At 36.2% G+C, this 22,684-nt stretch overlaps 1 protein-coding gene and 2 long non-coding RNA genes across 7 annotated transcripts in view; 2 read left to right on the top strand and 1 right to left on the bottom strand.

The window, feature by feature from the left end:
- The window catches only part of LOC125686458 (uncharacterized), a 78,404-nt gene that overhangs the window by 30,150 nt on the left and 25,570 nt on the right, over positions 1-22,684 (top strand). The gene's annotated exons all lie outside the window — the stretch shown is intronic.
- Positions 1-22,684, top strand: part of LOC125686454 (uncharacterized) — a 67,676-nt gene that overhangs the window by 28,787 nt on the left and 16,205 nt on the right. The window lies entirely within an intron of this gene.
- Positions 1-22,684, bottom strand: part of LOC125686410 (kinesin-like protein KIF18A) — a 99,271-nt gene that overhangs the window by 69,192 nt on the left and 7,395 nt on the right. For 2 of the 4 annotated variants that reach the window (XM_048930366.1, XM_048930360.1), the window contains exons 6-13: positions 21,389-21,586; positions 17,794-17,970; positions 16,954-17,028; positions 16,594-16,700; positions 11,699-11,861; positions 10,243-10,407; positions 9,014-9,135; positions 7,554-7,792 (exon numbers count right to left, since the gene is read on the bottom strand). The exons of the other annotated variants lie outside the window; for them this stretch is intronic. In XM_048930366.1, coding sequence (XP_048786323.1) covers positions 7,554-7,792; positions 9,014-9,135; positions 10,243-10,407; positions 11,699-11,861; positions 16,594-16,700; positions 16,954-17,028; positions 17,794-17,970; positions 21,389-21,586 — 1,246 coding nt within the window. The remainder of the gene's footprint in view (positions 1-7,553; positions 7,793-9,013; positions 9,136-10,242; positions 10,408-11,698; positions 11,862-16,593; positions 16,701-16,953; positions 17,029-17,793; positions 17,971-21,388; positions 21,587-22,684) is intronic. 4 annotated transcript variants of the gene reach the window in all.

The following is a 22,684-nucleotide window of genomic DNA, read 5'->3' as shown; positions in this document are numbered from 1 at the left end:
AATGTTTATGACAGAATCCTTAGAGTTGCAATGGGCTTTTACAGGTCACCTAGTCCAACTCCTCTGCAATGAACAGGGACACCTACAGCTTGATCAGGTGCTCAGAGCCCAGTCCAGTTTGACCTGCAATATCTCCAGGCATGGGGCATCCACTACCTCTTTCGTCAATCTGTTCCAGTACTTCACTAGCAACATCCTAAGAACCTCTTACATCCAAACTAAACTGCCTTGTTCTAGTTTCAAACCATCTCCTTTTTCCTAGCACAACAAGTCCTGCTAAAGAATCTGTTCCCCTTCTTTCTTATAACTTCATTTAGATACTGAAAGGCCACTACCAGGTCTCTCCAAAGCCTCCTGTTCTCTAGGGTGAGCAGCCCCCAGCTCTACCTATCCTCAAAGGGGAGGGGAGGTGTTCAATCCCTTGGACCATCTTTGTGGCCCTCCTCTGGATGTGTTTCAACAGGTCCATGTCTGTTCTATACTAAGGACTCCACATCTGGATGAAGAACTCCAGAACGAGTTCTCACCAGTGCAGAGTAGATGGGCTCACCCTTCCCAGACTGAAATGCAGTTTAAAGGTAATTGCCATAATTCCTTCTGTGTATTGTTCCCAAATTCACTCAATTTAAAAGTAAAAATCATCCCTAACTGAGCAACAACCACCCAAACAGTATGAGGTGGCTTTTGTCTTTAACTTTTTACTACCTGTTTCAAAAGGCTACTTAGAAGAATAGATTTATCAGGAGAAAAAGTAGTATTAGACATTTGCAGAAATGAAACGCAAGCTAATATGAAAAACAGAATGCAATATTTACAGAACATGAGTCACAACAAAAGCAAGTTGAATTAATGACAAGAGAAATGATAAATTGGGCTAGATCTAATTGATGCAGAGGACAAAGTAAAAAAAAAAAAAAAAAAAAGTCTTCTGGAACTGATGTTAATACATGCATATAAGGGGAATATTTCTGGAAACACTCTAAATTAAGTCTGCCAGGTTCTTCTGCTAAAGCAAAATCAAATATTAATGTATTCATTTCAATAAACATTTCTGAGCAACCAATGATTGATCCAATTACTATACTAATCATACATTTTGATTCTTCTAACAACTGACTTGCGGAATTCCGCATTGCAAATGAGGTCTAGTGAATGAATTTCATTTATTTAATCTGCTTGTGACCCAAAGGCACCTCACTGTGAAGGTGAGTTTAACAATTGCTTTGCAGAAATCAAGGAAACAACCCCCCAGAAAACAGAACAGCTGTGAACTTAAAAGGCTAGAATTCAGGCTACGTAGTTGTGGGTCCCAATGGTCAGGAATACCATTTCACATCACATGAGAAAAATACTCAGTCATACAAGACAAGCATGAAAAAGCTGTTCAATATATGAGGAATCTCTCCTATATACAAGCAGCATGCTTTTTCAATTTTTAATGATTTTCCTCCTATATACAACTACATCCCAACTTTTCCTGTCATCCCACATAATAAATTGACTTCACTTTTGGATGTTTGTCACTGGGGGAAGTAATGGATACTTTTTTTTTCCTACTGTAAATCAATTTCATTCTCTCATTGCTAATCTAAGTAAGGCTTCCGGAAATGGGATGCCTGAAACGATGCCAAGATCCTTCCTATTCACAGAAATAACTGCAAGCACCAATCATAGCTTTCTACCCATCAGTTTATGCTCTGAATCCTGTGTGACTCTCCATTAAACAGCCAAAACCAGTCTAAATTCACTTTTAAATGAGGTTACATTTACATTAACATGAGGTTTTCCTAGTGTTATTTCATTTGATGGAAATAGTTGAGTTGCTCATAAAGTTACACATTCTGGACTCACAAAAAACAATTGTAGCATATAATTAAAAATAAAATGATAAAATAAAATGCTAAAAGTAATATGAATAAAACTCAGGAATGTACATTCATAAAATAATTGTTTTTAAAAGATCTCACCTATTAATAGAGTATATAAGTAGGTTCAGATGTTATGGAAACAGCATGTTAAGGCTTCAAAATGAACATAAGCAAGAGTAGAGGTTCTGAAATTAAAGAATTTCCAGTCACAGAATAAAATCCTATAATCATTAAGGCTGGAAAAGACCTCAAAGATCATCTAGTCCAACCATCAACCTGTCCCCCACAATGCCACTAAGCTGGTCATGTTATAGGAAGGTTTTTTTATTTAAGAAAACACAAACTGCTAAGGATGTATAATCAAGTAACATAGAAAATACTTGTAAGCGTTCCTGAATTATTTAAATCGAACAATTGGCAATTAAATCAAAGTGTGTTGTTCGGGAGTAAATTTGAAGCAATCTCATGTTATGTTCAAAAATCCTGGAGTAGTAAAAAAAAAAAAAAAAAAAAAAGTACAACCAGAAATTAGAGACAGATTCTCCTGTACAGAACATTCCTTGAAATGCTATACATACAATGCGTTAGCGTGAAAAGTTACATAAACTGTGGCAAAGCCAACAAGCTTTAATTAGCTTGTGCAGAGAATTAACGGTCTTGATAACTTGACCACAGAAACACGTTGAAAGAATAGCCAGACTTTTGATCTTGTTCTTTCCCCCATAGCTTTATAGCATTTAAAACACAGGAGAGCTTTTCCATGTAAGAAATTCTTTAAGTTCTATGCATTACTAGAACTCAGCTTAAATTCTACATCATTTTTAAACTCCTGATAGAGAAAAGGGCGTCTTTTAAGATCATATTGAAACCGTTAGCCAATGAAGTCAGTGTTTTGGAAAAGAAATTCAAAATACTTCTTGTTGTGATTCACCTTGAACAAGAGAATGAAGATCCTTACTTTGACCTTTAGCATCATTTTTGTTCTTTATTCTTAAGTCATTTACTAGCTTGACTTACTTCTTCAGAAGCAGATAATGGAAATACACAGTTAATGGAGTAACTCAAAACTTAAGGTCCCACTTTCATAACTTTTCTTGATTTACAGAACTGATTCAGCTGCATTGGATTTCTGGAGACAGTGATTATAATCCAATAAGTTATTTGACTTGAAGCATTCCAATCTATGAGAAAACACTCATCAACAATTTGCATTTCAAAAATGTCGTGGTTCCCTCCAGAATAGCTGTCAGCAAAAGATAAATGTATCACTAAAAACTGAGTGCCTGCAATCAGTGCCTCGTGTTTTATGATAGGCAGAATTAAGTGGTTTCCTTAAAGCACAGATGTATGTGAGTAATGTTATCCTGAAAATGTAGTTTCTATACGTAAATGTGGATAGTGCATGGATGTTGCATACAATCCTTAAACCTCAGCAAGCACGTAATAATTGACTCCATAAGCTTAGATGAAGATAAATTTATATTTTCCAAAAGTACTACATCAGTAGTTTTTAACATCAGTCACTTTTTTTTTTCCCCAATATCTTCTCCAAAGCCTTCATGCAAATGTAGGTTCAAGAAAAAGCCATCATTTCTTCTCAGCTGACCTAGCACAAACTCTTCCTTTGCTACAGACCCTTCCCTTCTGCTACAGAAGCATGTTTCATTGGGACAAATCATTTAATTGCCACCTAGTAACTTGGCTAGCCTTTTCTCCACAATTAATCACTTGGAGTATTTCAGAAGTTCCTTCTCTAAGTAATGTATTTATTTGAAACAGAAGAGAAAAATATCGCTGCTCCCTACTCACACTGTGGAAAGTAAGAATAAAATCTCAAAAAATTAACTGTTTTGCTCCTCCCCCGTGACAAGCTGAAGTCTGTGCAGTTATATCATAGGTGAAATATGGATTTTCATACAAAAAAAGTAACTGCCGTGTAACACAGATACACACTATGTATATACACACACTTTACATACATATATATATATATATATATTTGTCTCTGTGCAAAAACACTGCTTCCTTCCCAACACCTTAAACAAGTGATATCAATAATGAAATAACACTGTGCTAAAGGTGTGGGGAGGATCTGTAAAAATCTTCCTTTTCATTTGTTCACTAAGATCTTAGGTCAGCTCCTGCTAACAACTGCCAAGCATACTTCTGAAATGACTTAAGGGAGAAGGAACTGGATTTCTGAATAATTTATTTTATCTTAAAGGAAAAAAAATTACTACATCCTTCCTACTTCTCATCAGGATGCTGCCTTTCTGCTTCTTCACATTTTCCCATGCTCATATGTTCTTTTTTTGATTTACAGTGTTTTGTTTTTTTTTTCTTAATAGTTTTATTAGTTTTTTCTGCAAAAGAGAAGTTATTTCCATAGCATAACATCAGGTAATACTTCCAAGTATTTTTCAAGTGAATTCAAAAAACAATTGAAGTAGAGCTATTTCATTGCGTTTATTTTGTGCTCCACTGGAATTTTTTTTTAAGTCACTTTATTTTCAGCTGAAATGGACTACTTATTTTCTACCTCCAGCATCCAACGTGTACGAAATGACTGTGCAAACACACGTGATTTGTGCTCTTAGAAAGAGCACAAAGATTAAAATAATGTAAAAATTATAAATATGTTAATAAACTTTGTTTTTCTGATCACAGTCCTCCATTTTAGAACTTTAAAAATTCCATTATGCAAAGTCAATTGTCATTTCAATTCCAATTCCATTTCAAATGTCAAGTTCTCAATACAGTGGTACCTGGTAGAAATTGTTATCCCATACAGTTATGTCTACAAGGTTTTGTAGAATGATGGCTACCTGCTGAGCAGTAAATTTTACAGTAAGAATTGCCCCCGAGGAAAAAGCTGCTCAAGAAAACTTATTTCATGTTAGCCCACCAACTAATGCTGCCAATGAGAAAGAATGCGAGAGAGAGGTAGACTCTTCATGAGGAATATCAGGTATTGGTGAGCCTAGGAGCATCATAATGCATTTCTACAAGCTCAAAGCAAACAGGAAGAGCACAATTAGATTACGAGAAAAAACGTGATGTGCCTGGTTACCATATCCTTTCATGTTACATAACTTCCATTTGAAAGACAGTTTTTCCTAACTGCTTTTCTCCTGCCTGTGGTACAAGCAGCACATGAAACTTTTTTTTCCTATTTCCACACAGAATAACAAAAATAAAAACACAATAAGGATTTCTACGAACATCTTTAGGCAAAGACACCATTTACATCTGGAGAGAAAAATCTGTCTTGCTCAAAAATAACGTGTCCATTTACTTAGAAAGCCATAAGTTGAACATTCAGAACTGGAGAATGTCTACTTCATGCAGATTTGCAATACAACCCTTCAACTTATGTCTATGATTCTACAAGAGTGAGTAGTTTATGCCTTAAAAGTTCCTGTAGGCATTCGTATAATGATTTTAGTGCTTCTGAGCAAGAATAGATCTGGTGTAGCATTTGATGAAAGGCAGAACAGAACCAGAACTCCACAGTGAAGCTTGCACTAGTGTAAGTAAGCTACAGAAATTTAAATTTATGACAATATCCCACATATGACAAGACAATCTCTACAATCAATATTTAGCTACAGTTTACAGAGTTCACAGAAATGGTATTTGGATCTATTTACACACTCTCCCCCTAACACCCAAGCAAAAAAGAAGAGTTCCAGTCTTGGGCCTTAGTGTATCAGTAATGCATCTTCAACATGAATACTAGCTAGCAGCACTGCTTCACGCTTGCCTTGCACATTTACAAGACAGAGGTCAAAGGGAAAACTCATTCTGTGCAAATCTTGAGTTCTCATTATATAAAAGGTTTAAAGAAATTCACATTTTTCCTTCCACAGTCAGACTAACACTTCCACAAGCCCACCATTATTTTAAATACTATAGAAAATGAAATTATGCTGAACATACAAATTCCAGGCAGATAATCACAATCAAAATTATGAGGGAAAAGAGCCTCTTCCATTCTCTCCACAAGTGCACTTCTCTGGATACATACACAAAACATGATCTGAATTGAGTTTTTTTTGTGAGCTAAACTGCTAATACCCAGAATTCTAGTTCTAGCACTGGAATCAAGATATTACAGTGGTTAAATTCTCAGAGGAGTTTTGACAAAAAACAGAAGAACACCTTCAACTCTTTCACTAAACAAATGTGCTTTGTTGTGACAGAATAAACAGACTAGGAAACTAACTTTAAACTGTATTCTCTTTGTTTATAAACAGATAACTAGAACAAGAAAGCAACTTTCTAAAATCATTTCATAAAGCTTTGCAAAATAGATTTTCATTAGTATCCTATCATAGAAGCAATGCAGATTCTATCACGACTACTGTAATTTGCCAAAGACTGCCAGCAACTTGTGATAATACATCCAATTCCTTTCTGCACTGGAAATATAATTGGAGCAGAGTGAAAGAATGCTGCCTCCCACTGAGATCTGCTGCCCTCACTCTAAGAAGGACAACCACGTAAGCCACTAACTGCTTTTAACCTTGCTGAGCCTCTGACTAGCATGGGCAGAGCCCTAAGTGCAACAGCTCTTTCCTTCTCGAGTGCTAAAACAAACGATTCTGTATCTTAAAGAAACAGCCCACACAATACAATCTGACATTATGCTGCATACAGCAAAATAAACAGGTCAGTGCTCTGGTTATGATCAACAGCAGTATTAATGTGTCAAAATCATGCATGCATTTGATGAAAACTGAGAAAAAAGAACTTGAGCAGAGCAATTCTCTATCCCAGAGCAAGCTGAATAACAGAAAGCTAAAGAAAGCAAGGAACTAATTGCACAGTGCTCCAGGGCTTACTGCTTCTCCATGTCAACCACCTTTCGAGAAGCACAACAATTATTAAAAGCTTCCTTTTTGTTACCTATAGATATCTTTCACTATTACAATTTATTAGCTTTACCCAGAAAGCTAAAGTGTGCTGAGTGTTACCTATCCAGAATAGAAGATTCAAGCATTGCACCACAGCAGCTCTGAGATGCCAATTCACCATCCCTCAGGACAAATACTCCAATGCAACTTGTTTGCTTTCTGGGAAAAAAATCTAAATAAGAAGAAACAGCTGTCTAGAGCCATGGGGAATTCATGTGCCCGTCATCACACTGCAAAAGAGCCAATTTCACAATAGAACCTTTGATCCTTCGAGAAATAAACTTATAAGATGTTGTACTAAATCGTTTCCAGGTAAACTCACAATTAACAGGAAAGCTCATTCTGCTCAAATATAACTTCAAGCTGAGTAACTGTAGTAGCCGCTTAACTTTTAGAATCACTTTGAAATAATTATAGTACAATTGACACCAGAACTTTTTCCATCAACATCAACATCACCTGAGAGACTGAAATAGATTAGTAATGCTACAAAGTACCTAGGAACACTGATGTACGGGCCATGTTACAAGATAAAAGGGAGTTATTTGTTAGAACTGAGCTCCTAAAAGTGTCTGGCCACTGAAAGAGTATCTAATAAGGAATGGCATTCACTTTTTTCTCTGTACAGAAAGTGGCCCTGAATCTCAGTTTCACATTCACCCTCAATATTAGCAGAAGTGTGCATCCACCACTACACATTAATGAGATGCAGCTTTTTCATGAAATACTTAAATATTTCCAACAGAGAAAAAATTAGTTATATACTTACAGCATGGGGTCTTCTGCTTGTTCACAAGTTGTGGGAATGCAAAGATAGCTGACACGTCTAGCTCACGGTTTTCCTTCTGTTCATCATCCCCAGTCTGGTCAGCCCAAACTACTGATTTTTGTCTTTGAATCAGCTGTTCTACCTCTCCAAATTCAGCCTCAGTTAAAGTATTTGTCAACCCAGCTTCTTTCAAAGTCAGATACTGCTTGCGAAGAACTGGAAGCAAAGCATTTAGAACTCTGTAAAACAAGACAAATGTGACTAAATCACAATCTGGTCTCTACTAGCACTGCTGCCACCACTAGTAATTCAAGGGTTTTTCCTTGTCCTCCTCCACCCTGGAGATCTGTTTTATGTCATTCCACAAAATTTCAACTAGGAAAAAACATTCTTGACTAAGCTGAGTAACTTTTCTCTTTAGCAAAATCAAGTATTTCAGTATAAGAATTTTCCAAGTATAGTTTTTCTTTAATGTCTCAGTTTTTCCTCACTGTTTCTAAGATCCCTCAATCAGTGCAAAAATAGTTGTCATATCCTGACGGAATTTGGACTTTCTAAAATTAAGGATAAGATGCACGCACAACTGCAAAACAAATTCAAATGAGAGAAGTTTCAGAAATGTATATGAATAAAGGAATTTGTTAGCTCTTGCCTTGGTTGCAAGACTAAGCTCTAGGTTCAAACAGTAGCCAAGGGGATGTGCATGCAAAAAAAAAAAAAAACAAAAAAAAAACAAATGAGAAACTTGAAGTTACAGAAATGGAATGTTAAGTGTTTGGCTTTCAGCTTTGAAGGTTTGTGTATTTGTTATTGTAAAGCTTATCCTAAATACCCTTTCTCCAAATGATGACTAGCAGCCAGTTATTTCATTTTGGAATTATTTCATTATATACATTTTACATCTATTTATGGAAGACCTTTGTGATTACTTCTCATTGCATATCTTGCACCCTGAAGGTCTGCATTCAACAGGTTCAAGAGACTGATGACAGAGCTGATATTTACCTTCAAATTCAGCTTTTTTTTTTTTTTTTTTTGCAGTCTGACCACATATATACCAGTTTAATTATAACATTCTTAGTACAGGTAGAAGCATTTAATTTCCTGCACTGTAGACACAAACACAAACGCACAAATTGCAATCAGTACTGTTCAACATAAAAGTGAAAAAAAGATACAGTAGCCTATTAACAAATCCTTAAAGCTATGCAGAGAAAAATGAAGTAAAAATAAGTGATGGACACAGTGCTCAGTTTCAGATAAACAAAGAATGACAGAAAGCAAGATTTACCAAGCTATTATTTTCCTTACCTTTTTATAGAAGAAAACAATTCTAATCTTAAGATAAAAGTGAGAAAAATCATGCTTCTGTTTTAACTGTCTGTTCTATAGACATCCCAAAGTTACAAATGCCAAAAAGGAAGTTTTAAAGAGGCCTCCTGTACTGAAATTGTACTTACTTTTCCATCTGCTTATAGTGCTGATCTTGAAAGGACAATAGAGACAGCATGTGCTCAATCTGGGCTTTCAGGTCCTTAACTTCTAGGTTTAAATGGCAACACTGAAGATCTTCATGCAGTTCCTTAGGAAATTAGCAATGGAAAAAAAACCAAACAACAGTAGATCAAATTATAAGTGAGAAACTGAAGTATAAAATGAAAAATAATCATATTAATAGGTGATCTATTGAAATGTAAAGCTAAAATGGATCAATAGTATTCTAATAAATTTATTGTGAATTGCTTGATTTTAATTTACGTGCATAAATATTTTGTTAATTGACAAAAAGATGAGTGTGCTCTAATTAGCTCTAGGAGTCCAGCAGGCACACATGTATTTACATGTGCATGGCCAAAGATACACTTGCTTCTTTTCCTATGTACTTGCTCCATATTTGGATTTCAGTGATGCTGACTAGAACAAGTCTCCCTCATATTCAGTTATCTTCCTGTGATGCCAATATTTTATTTGAAATACTTTAAAATTGACTCTTACTGTATAAAAAAATTTTAGTCATCCTAATATAAATATTCCATTACCTGAGTTATACAAGTGCTCATTGCACAATGTAATTCAAGCCAGCCTAATTGCCAACTGAAATCAAAAGGCAGAGAGGAAAATCCTAACCCTTTCTTTTCCTCATCTTTTTTTTCCTGTACATGCTTTCATCCCTCCCCTTCTGCCAGCTCAGGTGTTCACTTGGGACTGCATCAAGCTCGAGTTGCTAAAACTTGGAAAAGAGCTTAACACAATTTCTTCCCTGATTCTCACCTCTCTCGCAACCTTGAAATGAATTTTTTTTTTCTTCTTTTTTTTGCCAAGATAAAAACTAGATTAGGCATGCTTAGACAAGCATTAAGACCTACTGTGAAGGTAAGAACAGAAGTGTAGGGCAAGAAGCAGGATCAACTCTCAAGCAGCTGTCTCAAGTGCTCAGCCATACCATTTATTTACCTTTAGAATGTGTTTTTACAGGTAATTATACACTTTTACACGGAATGATTGTACAAACAACACAATACCATTACGGTAGAAAATCTAAAATACTTAACACTAGATTTTGAAACCACTCGGAAAGAATTAGTCACAGTCAAAACCACAAGGGAGATGGAAAGAAGAAAAATCTACCCTTGAGTCACATGTTGCTTACAGCGCATGAAATCTGCCCTTGAAGTGAAAGGCCTTTTACCTTTGGAATACAGCCACCTTGATCCAGGAGGCGCATTTTGGTTTCAACGCGATGCAGCCAATTGGTATTTTCCTCAAAATGTTCCATCTTCTCCTCTTTCTTCTTCTGTACATGTGCACAGTAGGTTCTAAGCCTTGCAAGCATATGATCCCGCTTGCAAGTGGCCTAAAATTGAAAGAGACACAGCGTTGAAAGTGGCAACTTTCATCTGATATTTTCTAGCATCTCTCTATAAAATAATTCTATATACTTACACAGCAAATATTTCACATTTTTGACTAGTTTAATAAAAGTAAAATAGCTCATTCTTCTTATGGAGCATCACTGAACCACATGTAAACCTCCCCATACTCATTTAATTTTACCATTATTATGGCCTACTCTTGTTAGAAACTTATTGTACTTATAGAACCAGTGATGCTTGACTGTTAGGCACACCCTGTAAGTTACCTAATGGCTAAAAAAAAAAATCATTGGAGCATTTCAGTGCAGTACTGCTAAGATCCAACACAGAAGCCTGCTCTTAAGAAACATTTGTATGAAATTGTGCGTGAGCACATAACCCCCACTATGAACACAACAACTGCGCCCCACTGGACAAAAGCATTACTTCAGAGTTTCTATGACATGAAAGAATTTTAGAGTGCGTTAGTCACTTGAAATGTCTTAATGACAACCAAAAACTTGCGACATTTTTTCTATTTGGACCAAATGCCTTGTGAATTACTGAAAAAAATAGTAGCTTGCAAATTATCACCTTCAGCTCAATGCAGACTGTTACTGTCACTAATCAAAATCAGCCCCACCCCTAGTTTCATGAGTACATAAAGCATTTAAGTCAAATTGTATCAGAGAAATTAAAATACTAGATGTTACCTTGATCTTCTAGAAAGAAGCAAGCATTCAGTGCAACATCAATTGTTAATAATTAGCCTCATACTCTTGAGTTATATTTCATGGCAATTAAACATGATTTTGGCTCACGTGACCTTGCCCATAAACAGCTATTCAGAGATGGCTCTGGTGACTAGTGGAAACAATAAGAATCTGTCTTGTTTAGCACAATGTCAGTGTTTCTCCTTATGAACAGGATTAGTAACAACACATGGTTATATCAGCTTCATAACAGCCTCTGTGGCTGTACCATCCATACATTATCACAGTTTTTGGACAAGATCACCGTGAGTCTCCCAAGGCATTAAGTAACTATGACACACTCCAACCTGCAGAAGGTTCAGCTGAAAAAAGTTTTCACAGTTAACAGTAATGAGCAGAAACACACAGCTTATGTGGCATGGGGAAAAAGCCTGACTGGCATTAAAATAATATTTCTAACCTTAATACAGAGAACGTTATCTGAGTGTTAATCAGAGTGTCCCATATCAACAGCATAAATAACAAAGCAGTAGCTAATTGTTTAAGTTGCATAAATACTTTAGGACTTTAGACAACTCACCTTCTCTATTCTTTCTTCAGAGCATATCAGTTGAGTTTGTTCATGATACCGTTTCTGATAATAAGCCTTCAGTGTACTGACTTTCAGCAGCATTTCCAGCTTCAGGTATTCTTCTCTGATTTCCTCACGGTTTGCAAACACATTTTTAAGAACTTCTTTGTATCTATTACAAGTGAAGTATCACAAAGATAAGCAAGTGAGCTACTAGTACTTTACTATTACATGCAAGCACACACACAGGCCATCCTTTACTTTGGGAAAGTCTCCAATCCAAGCTGTAAATCAGAACATGCATCACACCTTAGCGCTTTTCAGGCTAATAGGGGAAACAGTGATGGAAGATACTTAGAAGTTACTCCAACTAGACTAATGTCTAAATGGACTCAAAAATCTGCTTATCCCTAGTCTGCAACGCAAATTAGAGTAACAAGCATAAGGAGAAAGCCTAGAAAGATTATCACATTGCAATGTAAGTTTCTGTGGTGGTATTCTCACCCTTCATTCCTAGATACTGCAAGAGCAGTCCAGAATAGTCAAAAAGATTCAATCATGACACCAAGATAATACTCACATAAGGTGACAGTTAAACATGCAAGCATTCTAAAGATATGCAAAATTAGATTGCTATACAGTGTTTGTTACAGAGCATCATGAAATGCTGTACAGTTACTATAAAATTGAGCATAGGCCGAAGTAGAGAACAAGCTGAAGAGACATTCTTGCCATAAAGTTAACTTTTAAACAACACATTTCAGAAGCAGCAATTTCATAATCTGAATTCTGAACAGCCCAAACTGTCTTATTACTTGCATTTTAAGAACAGGTAACTTTTTTCTATAGTTTCAGAAACCCAGGAGTCTTGCCCAAAGTTCTCCAGACAACGCTACTGTATTGATGTAAAGATCTGTACAGACACAGTGAATTTAGAAAAACTTCTTTAAGGAGTAAGATATTCTCCTGCAGAACATGACTGCTTTTACTTTACACTATTACTATCTATACAGTCACCCTATGAGTGAATGTTTGCACAAGCAGCTGAAATTTTTTTTTTTTTTTGCCTCCACAGTATCCATAGAAACACAGTCCCTCCCACCTGCTTTGGAAATACAGCAGCAGAGAAGTGATGGCAAATTCTATCATTTTAACAACAGTAAAATTCTGCAAACAGTTTAAGTGAAGCTACAGAATAGAATCTCCTCCTGCACTCTGTAATTATTAGGAACTATTATCACTATGTACCAATAAATGAACCTTTTGTGTAGATAAGGATCAGTGTCCCAGCTACAGTATCAAGTAGAGAAGCCTCTGCAAAACTCCTGCTTTGAGAGGGATTTCTCAGTAAGCATACTTTTATTTCTGTGAAAGAATCTTTCCTATTCTTCACTTAATGTTAGAGTGAACCTGTAAGCACATGCAGGATATAATCATCTCTGGACTACCTACTTTCAGAGCTCACAGACCTACGCATGGGTGGCAGTACCAAAGTCAGTGTCCAAGGTCTGCATCAATAGGCTGAAGACTTGAAAGTTTGGCAGACATCACGTATCCTAGCTTTAGTCAACAGAAAGCACAGGAATGACTTCTAGGTTTGAAAGAGCAAGAAGAGTAATTAAGTGAGCCTAAACCCCTTTCAGATCACACTGGAAGATATCTTTGTTGGTTGTTTTTTTTTTGAGGCTTAGCCTCAAAATCCTCATCATGCAATACTATTACTTAGTATGCTTTAATAAAATTTTTCAAATACCCTTAATTTAGGGATCTGTGAATTGGTGTAGCCATAGCAGTCAAAACCCTGATTTAGATAGAAGAGAGAAGAATATAGATAAACAAAGAATGTTCTTCACAGAACTGTAGTATATATGCCACGGTAGAAAAGTGGTAATATTTAGACAGGACAAAGTAATCCATTAAATGACCCCTTAAACTTACAGTTAAATAAGGAACTCGTCCAAACTGCTAACGTTTTGCAGATAAGAATGACACTTTACCATCTCTTTCCAATAAAATATCAAACTTGTACTTTATGATGAATGAAGAGACAGCCAATATCCAGTAAGTAAAAGCATTTCCCCCTACACAATTTCTTAACTATTTTCTGAAGAGGTTTCACAAGCACAGCCAAAGATACCTAACAGCTGTAATTTCTTTGGTTTTGATCCAGACACTTGATGCTAACAATACATCTCTAAACAATATATAATAAATTTCTTCTCCTTCAGCAGATAAAAAACACATACACAATGAACCTTCACAAGCTTAGGTTTAGCCAAACAAATGTAACAAAATTACCTCCTTTCCTTGAAAAATCTCCAAGATCCTAATCTGTTGCTAAACAGTCAAGTCTGCCCTAAGAGTGTGGAAGATTTTAATACTAGCTCAATTCCCATGAAATCCTGTTGGGTACTACTTTAGTAAACATTTTCAAATTTCTGCAATTTGAAGAAATGGATTTTTACTGTTATCTCAGAAGGTTTTCCCAGGTAGAAAACACATTCAAGAGGCCAGTGAAAGTATTAACTGAACTAAGTAGGTGGATAAATGTCGGGAATATATGATGAGATATGAATATATGATGAGATATGAAGGGACAGACCCAGTGAGACTTTCAAACCAAAACCTAACCTTCTCAAGGTATAGATATACTGACTTGTGTAACAAATACATATAAATATCTTAAGTATTCTCTTGTCACACCAGAAAGATCGGTAGGAACATCATGAAGTCATCTTGAAGGTTGACAAATCTAAAAGCAATAGGAAAGAACAGCCTACTAATGTGACTGAGTTTCCATGTGAAAGAATAATTCCAGTTCCTGCCATCCAAATCGCACAGGAAGGGTACTACTGATGAAATAATTGTCAGCCATAACAGCATCTGCTGTCATTTACGCATTCTACATTGTCAGCCCACAAAAACAAATTAAGTGGCTTTGCTGAAAGCTGGCATTCATACGTCCCTCTGTTCCTCACCCTGAAAGGTTACTGGTAAAACAGTTAACCTGGCGGTGAGCAGAAACAACAGCATTAGAACTTGCATATAGATTTGTTATTTTTTTAATATGCAGTAGAGTATCAATTTCCATTCGATAACATGTTCCTAGAATCTACAAACCGAACCTTACAGAAACTCTACTATACCTCTCCCAGAAACATACTATCTCTACTAGTCTAGGCTTAACCAGTTTATTGATAATATAACTTAAAAGCTATAATACCTTACAAGAAAGTTATTTTCCCATTTTTTAGGTTACGAAGATCAGTTTCCCATTAACAAAAAATAACTGTTCTCTCTTACTCTAGGACTGTCTAGTTTTCCAAGTCCTACAGAATGGGCTTGCATCACCCCACAAGATTACTCCACAGTGATTTATCACAAAGCTTTCTATTACGCTTTTCCCTTTCCTAAAGCATATTGTGTTATTTTATTACACAGCACTCAAATGCAACACTAACCTATACTGTTACATTTATCATTCTTTTTCTGTCCTCCTGTGCAGCCTACGTATACTTAATAGTTGCTCGATTTATTCCTTCTCTACCCCATCCCTCCCCCAGCCTTTTTTTCCCTCCTATTGATTATCTGGCTGGCAGTTGTTAGTTATATCTTATTAGCAGATGAAGTGATTTTTCACTGTGAATAACAACACCTCGGTGAACAACCCTAAGCCAGCTCTGTGCTACCCACACAGACAAAATGCTCAGGACAGATCTTGTTTGTAAGTTGAAAATATTTCACTAATGTCATCTCATTTTTGTATAGTAGGACACTACCAGGTCTGCAAACATACATTTTTTTATACATATGTGCACACAAGTTCTAAAAAGTTTTTAGCAAGACATCACTTGCAGGTGTTGGTTCTTTCACTAATACAATAAGAAAATAAGATCCAAACTAAAGGCAAGGTAAAATAACTTCACAGCAACATTGCTAAGTATAGGCTCAAAATAGAGTAAGACTCAAGAGAAAAGGAAATGTAAATTTTATCTCAAAACTGAGGTTATAATATGGTAGTTAATACAATATAGTAGTTTATACATCTGAGATTGAAGAAAGTTGCTATTTTCCTCCCCCTCAAAGTCTTTAGGTTTTGGTACTCAGAATGAACTTGTTACTCCTACAGAGTAACAGGAGCTTCTAGGAGAACATTTGTCCTAAACATCTTTTGTATTGCCAGTGGTACAATTTCATATGCACAGTTATACAGAAGACTACTGGTAGCTTTGGGACAAAAATACCTAACTTCTCAATGAAATAGCTTCATTTCAGTAACGAAGGCAAAGATAAGCTTAACAAATCCCATCACGGAAACATTTTAATAATCATATGCTTACTTCTCAAAGCTCATAACTCCAGTTAGATTCCATCTCCTATCATACATACAAAAATTCTTGGTACCAGCAGTTAAACAAAAATTTTATGGGTATCAATATAATCCACACCATAATATCTACATGACAGAAGTATTATCAGCAAACACTTCACAAGAAAGTAGTTATAGATATAAGACCTTCACCATAGATCTAATTCATGATGTCAGTGAGTCATATCAGCTTCTTGATGGTCAGGCTACATGATTATCTCACAGGATTTTGTTGAATAGTTTGCCTAGTAAGTTAAAATACTTCCTCAAGTACACTTCCTCAAGTACTTGTTGCCTTCTGAATTCACCTTTTCAGCTTTTCTGAACAGGAGTGGCAGTACTGCACTACTCTATGTAAAACAATGTTAGGAGTTACAAAACCAACACTGAAAGAGTAGTTTCACTCTACAGATATTTTTATTATTTTATTATTATCTATTTTATATTGCTTACACATTATTTTACTACATATTTATTATTTATAATCAGGAAAACCCCAGTCTTGAAGAAAAAAATCTTCATGTGATCAATTTACCTTTGTATTTCCACTTGCTGATGGTTTGAAATTACAGAAGAATCCTGGCTTCGATGGATGCTTGCTTTTTCTTCGTATGTTCGCAATTTCTCCTTCAGCATCATGATCTTAAACAAAAGAGGTACCTTTTAGCTGGATTTTTTCCCTTGATTTTTGAAACCATCCTTCTGTGCATTTGTCTCAACACATTTACAAATAGCACTAAGTGATATCCTTTTTGAAAAAAAAGAACATTCCTTAACTTAACACAGAATTATTAGGACAATATTTGCCCTGTAGGTGCAATCACATTAACTTTATTTTAAAATTCAAGCTTGTAGCAGTTATATAATCTATTGTTAAAATGTTGTCATAACGTACCTCTTTCTTCTGTTCATTGCAGATTTTAACATATTGGCTTATGTGGCTGTCCAAACTAACAACATTACTCTTCAACTGTTAAAGAAATGAAACAAATTATAACTCATGAAGGAGATTTTTTTTAATTTCCCTGCATAAAAACAGACTGTGTTTAAGTACTACATAATTACATTTGCACTATACTCTGAGGAAAGGGATGAATATATTTCTGGCTTGGCCACAAAAATGAACTTTTTAGCTTTTGATGTCATCTGCTGCATATAGTTTTCCTTACAACAGCAATAAATATTAAAAATAAAAAACTATGCAAAAGTGGAAATTACAGTAAAATTCCATAGTATGTAAAAGAAATTTTGGTATCACAGTACAAAGGATTATTAAAAAGTCACTTAAAAAAAAAAAATCACAACAGTCTAAATAGATACTACAGAGCAGAAGACAGGAAGCCACAACGGATTTCCACTTGTCAATAGAAGCTCATTCAGATTGTCAGCTCCAGTTGAATCCTACTTGTGACAGAGCTGGACTGGCTCGAGCACAACTGTTCAGATACTTCTTTCATGTGCTTTACTGAGCTCTGAATACAGAATGGTAAGACACTGAAACTGGCTGTGGATTTCACCAATTGAAGATTATTTCTAAATCTGAGGCTCAGAAGACAAAATCTTTTCAGCTCACTCTCAGTAACAAACACCAAGATGAAGAAAGAAGAGACAACAAAAGAATGTTGAGGAAAAACAGGTAAGTAAATTGAAAATAGTCCTCTGAAAGAAATAACCCTTCTCCTAAGAAGATATTACTACACTTTGACAGAAGATCAGTAAATGCCAATATACTCACGGAAGACTTGATATCCTTTGCTCGGTTTGCATATTTAAGAGTATTATAGGTATCATCATAAAACATAAAGGATGGACTAACAGCAGCTACCATTATTGTTCGGCAATTTCCTCCAAGGGAATCTTTCAACAAACGAGTGAGCTTGCTGTTTCGATAAGGAATGTGCTGTTTCTTGCTCTATAAAGAAAACATTGTTATGTATTAAGCAGCTGTACTTTACATATGCTTCAGTGTTTGCTTACCCTTTCAGGAATACCACCAAACATGACAAATAGACTTACAATATCTCTTTTACATAAATCAACTTCCTCAAAATCACATTTACAATCTGCTTTAAACCTCTCAGAATTGTTTAATACCCCTATAGCAGAATTGTTGCTCAGGTTACTTCCCAATGTCCGAAAATATAACAAAAATTCTTATGGTGTGAGCAACTAACATAAAAAAGTAGGCTATGCAAACCATTTCAGTTCAGAGTGATTGAGGTTGAAGTCCCTTTCGAGATCCCTCTACTCAAAGCATTCTCAGCTACAGCAAGCTGCCAAGAATTTTGTCCAGTTGAGTTTTGATTACCTGCAATGATATTGACTCAACCACCTCTCCAAGCAACTCAGCTGCCTGAGTTTGCTCAGTAAAGCTTGTTCCTTCATTACATTTACACTCTCCATCTCATAGTACAGAAGCAATTAGTACCCCAATCCCATACTGAATACGTCAACGTGAATTATCTTACTTATATAAAATGGTACAGGTTCTAAATTCTGCCTTTTACCCCAACAAGACGGCAGGGGAAGTCTGCAGCTTTGCCAGGCAGCGTAACAGGAAATAAAAGCTTTGATCATTTACCCTATTTGAAAGGAGAAATTGCTAGCTGACCAAGAGGTGCAAGCTGTGGATTTGAGTTTGGCAAAAATTCAGACTGTTTTGTCCCTCTCTCACACAACTGTTCATGCCATTTCCCTTGAGCTGCTGAGCCAGATCAAGAGAATAATTTACTGCCACAAACAAGGTGGGCGAAAGAGCACAAAAGACCAATCAAATCCATAATGCACACCTTGTCTCCCCCTTCAAAATAAACACTGGGATATAGAACCCAAAACAAAAAAGGCATTTCGTGATCTGGGAAACAAGACCCTGCAGCCAGCAAGGTAGAGAACATTTGTAGCCAAAGGCAGGAAAGCCTGATAGGGCAACCCCCTTAACTGATCAGTTGAGATTTAACAACTTACTACTGACTAGAAGGGCATACTACCCTGCTCTTCAAATCTCTGCTAACAGTCCTCACAAATAACTGAACCAGCAAACACTCAATAGGGTAAAAAACAAACAAAATTCATTAAACCCCTTTAAATTTAGAAGTAGCTCTGTGTAAGTAAAGTTGTATTTTTGGCAGCCATTCCTGAATAGGGAATAAAGCTTTCCTGTATATAAATATATATATATATATATCTCAATATCAAATTTTCAGTGCAGGATATTATTCTGGAGATGAGAAAGGAGGCAGTTTATTTTCTTGAAAATATCGTGTTGACTAGACAACAAATTCATTCCCTATCCATAGGAGTAATGAAGACACACTCTGATTCTTGTTTTTCTGCCTCGTATGACTATAATGGAAAGTAACTGAAGGGAAGTATTATATATAGTATCCTTACCTACGTAGTACCTTAAAAGTACCTTATAGTACCTTAACTACATCCATTGTTACAATTATCTTAAAACTGTTTTATTAAATACCTATACTTTTTTCTATTGGACATTTGTACCTAACAGGTAACATCTTGCATACAGAGCAAATATACCTTACAGACCCCACCCAACAAAATACTAGAATAGGGACAAAGCTTAAAAATAAAAAAAGCTTGTTGAAACAGGATAATACTTTGAAAAGATCAAAGGAAATACAACGATTCTGACTGGCCTATTTGAAAGTCAGTTTATAGCCAGAAGATAAGAGAAACAAAGATGAGAACGTAGCATTCACTAGAAAAGTAGATAAGGAAATGCAAGGCCCTCCCAGGCAATGCAGGAAATAAGTACACAGCAACAATCTCTAGTAAGAGATTTAATGACAAGACAGGTTTGGACATATACAAGGTACGATGACAACACTAGAAAGGAAAGTATTCTTTAAAGACAGGTGGGAACATTAGCAGCAGTATGAAATACTTTAGGGAAGCAATCTTGACAAAAAAAAAAAAAATAGGAGGGGAGAAATGGATTGCAATAATCAAGTCAAATATACAGAAAGACAAAAAAAAAAAAAAGTAATTACAGAAGAAACAGGAAAGCAAGCATGTCCATGAAAGCTTTTCCTGATGCACAAAAAACAGCATCTTGTTGAAAAGCAGTTGATAAATAATTGTATCATTTCAATTCTGCTTTTCAACATTTATTTGAAGTTCTCATGCCATTGACAGTACAACACACATTCAATCAGATGATGTCTATGAGTTTAACCACAAACTGAGGTGGAAAGAAAGGAAATAAGTTTCTCCAAAAACACATTACAGAAAGTAGCTATTCTTTTTTCCTTCTACAAAAGGATACTTCTGATTTTTCACTTTAAAAGTTGAAGATTAGTAAGGTGGTCTCCATGTACAAAACATACTGCCCTTTTACCAAATCAATAAAAAGAATTCTCAAATGAATCTCCATTATGATGATGAACTGGTTAGAAAGTTATCCATTAATTTCTGTTACTGTGCAAAACGTGTGTTTCACAAAATGGAAAGAATTAGGAGGTAAGAAAAAAACAAACAAACAAACAAGAAACAGTTCAGATGCACGTCATCAAACCTAATAGACTCATACATGGTTGATAACGGGGGAAGTTCTTTGCTATGAGAGTGGTGAGGTGCTGGAACAGCTGCCCAGAGAGGCTGTGATGCCCCATCCATCCCTGGAGGTGTTTAAGGCCAGGTTGGATGGGGCTCCGGGCAGCCTGGGCTGCTATGAAATGTGGAGGTTGGTGGCCCTGCGTGTGGCAGGGGGTTGGAGATTCATGATCCTTGAGGTCCCTTCCAACCCTGGCCATTCTGCGATTCTGTGATGATGGGCAGAATCCCTAACTGTTGTAACAGTTTAAAACCTTAGGATTTCTGCTCTGATTTTAAGCAACACAGTATAGGACATTTTCGTTCAACACTCTTCTTGTGAAGGAAAATCCTAAACCTTTAGTTTATCTAAGTAAACCTTAAGGCAATCCATGGGATAATGATTCCAATCATCGATATAATCAGATATGAAATTAGGATACTTAAAACACATTGTTTCTCTTTCATATGGAAGTTACTGTCAGCAACAAAGCTCACGTGGCTAAAATTAAGCTACATCAGATGATTCAGTAACTAAAAAGTTAACAAAACAACTCCCTCCCTATCCCACCCCTCAGCAGAGTCTACAGAGGCTCTATTTCTTAAGAGAATAAAGGCCCTATTACATACATTTTCTGATATACTCCATGGTGACAGGCAATGAGGAAGTTACAAACAAACAATAAGAGTCAAAAAGATGCAACACTTAATGCTTATCATGTACAAAAACATTTCCACAAGACTAGAAGTCGAAGACGGTTTGGGAAAGCACCACGTACCTTAGGATCTGCCAAGGCATTAAAGATATTTCCAAGAGCTAGCAGGGAGCGGTTAATGTTTGCTCCTTCTCTAAAACGAGCTCCCTTAGCATTTGTAGCACTGGCACGTTCAGATCCTGCGAGGTCAATGAGGGACATTTTGGCGATGCAAACATTTTGACTAATGCTAGCTATCTTGTCTTGCTGTCTTAAGTAAATCTACAAGGCAAAAAAAAAAAAAAAAAAAAGTTAGTTGACCACTATGCAGCGTCTTATTACTCTAACATCACCAGAAATTCTCATTGGAATCCTTTTGCATTCTAAGTTAAGCCTTTCCATACTCATCAACAGGCAATCTGTCCTAGTGGAACATCATTTCTGACTCCTCAAGTTCACCTGCTTCAGGTAGGAAAAAAAAAAAAAATTTGAGTATGGTTGTATACTGTATCTGGCTGAGAAGTAGTAAACTTTCTTCGTACAAGCTCTTATGTTGCTGTCTTTCAGATTTAGGACAGTTGAACACTAATGTTTTCATATTGTTGAGTAGTACTGACAAAGCATGAAAGCCTTCTCCATTGCTCAGTCAGCCCTTGCTCCAACTCCAGCCAGCTTGAGTGGGCAAGAAGCTAGGAGGGGACACGACTCAGAGAGCAGACCTCACCCAAATAGTGATATATTCCATGGAACATCTTACCCAGTGACAGAACTGGTTGCATTTTTCCAGAGCAGTAACTTTTTCTGTCCCCCTTCGACTGCCTTTATTTTGAACCACATGGTTTCCCAACCTACCCCTCTTTGCCCTTCATATTTTCTGTCACATTGCACTGTGGGGGAGTAAACAAGTCTATACCAAATATAAATATTTCTGCATCAAACAATACAATCAAGACCCATTGTACCATTTTAGTGAGATCAACATAGAACAAGAGAGAAAAGCCATTTCTCTGTATTTTTTATTGTCAAGGAGCTATTCCAGGCTGGTAACACTCTAACAATATACAGTTAACAACCATTAGTCAACTAGAGAAAGGTGGAGTGACAGCCAAATCATGTTCTATGACTCAAGCTTTTATAAAAATCCAAAAGATACAGGAAATGCCCCAAAGCACAATCCTCCCTGTTTCTTCATTCATCAACAGAACCCTTTCAGTGTTGTGTAAATAAAGGAAATAGCTGCAAATTGACATAAGCAATTACTTACAGTACGGGCTGACTAGTTTGTACTGATTTCTTAGAGATGCCAGAACTGCTAATAAGGACCACAGGTAGACAAAGTACCTAAAATCCCCCCTTTAAATTTAAGAAGTGTACGGCTCT

Source organism: Lagopus muta, chromosome W, assembly GCF_023343835.1.
Source record: "Lagopus muta isolate bLagMut1 chromosome W, bLagMut1 primary, whole genome shotgun sequence".
NCBI lineage: Eukaryota > Metazoa > Chordata > Aves > Galliformes > Phasianidae > Lagopus > Lagopus muta.
Note: the sequence above shows the minus strand (reverse complement) of the source record. Positions and strands in the feature narration are given on the sequence as shown.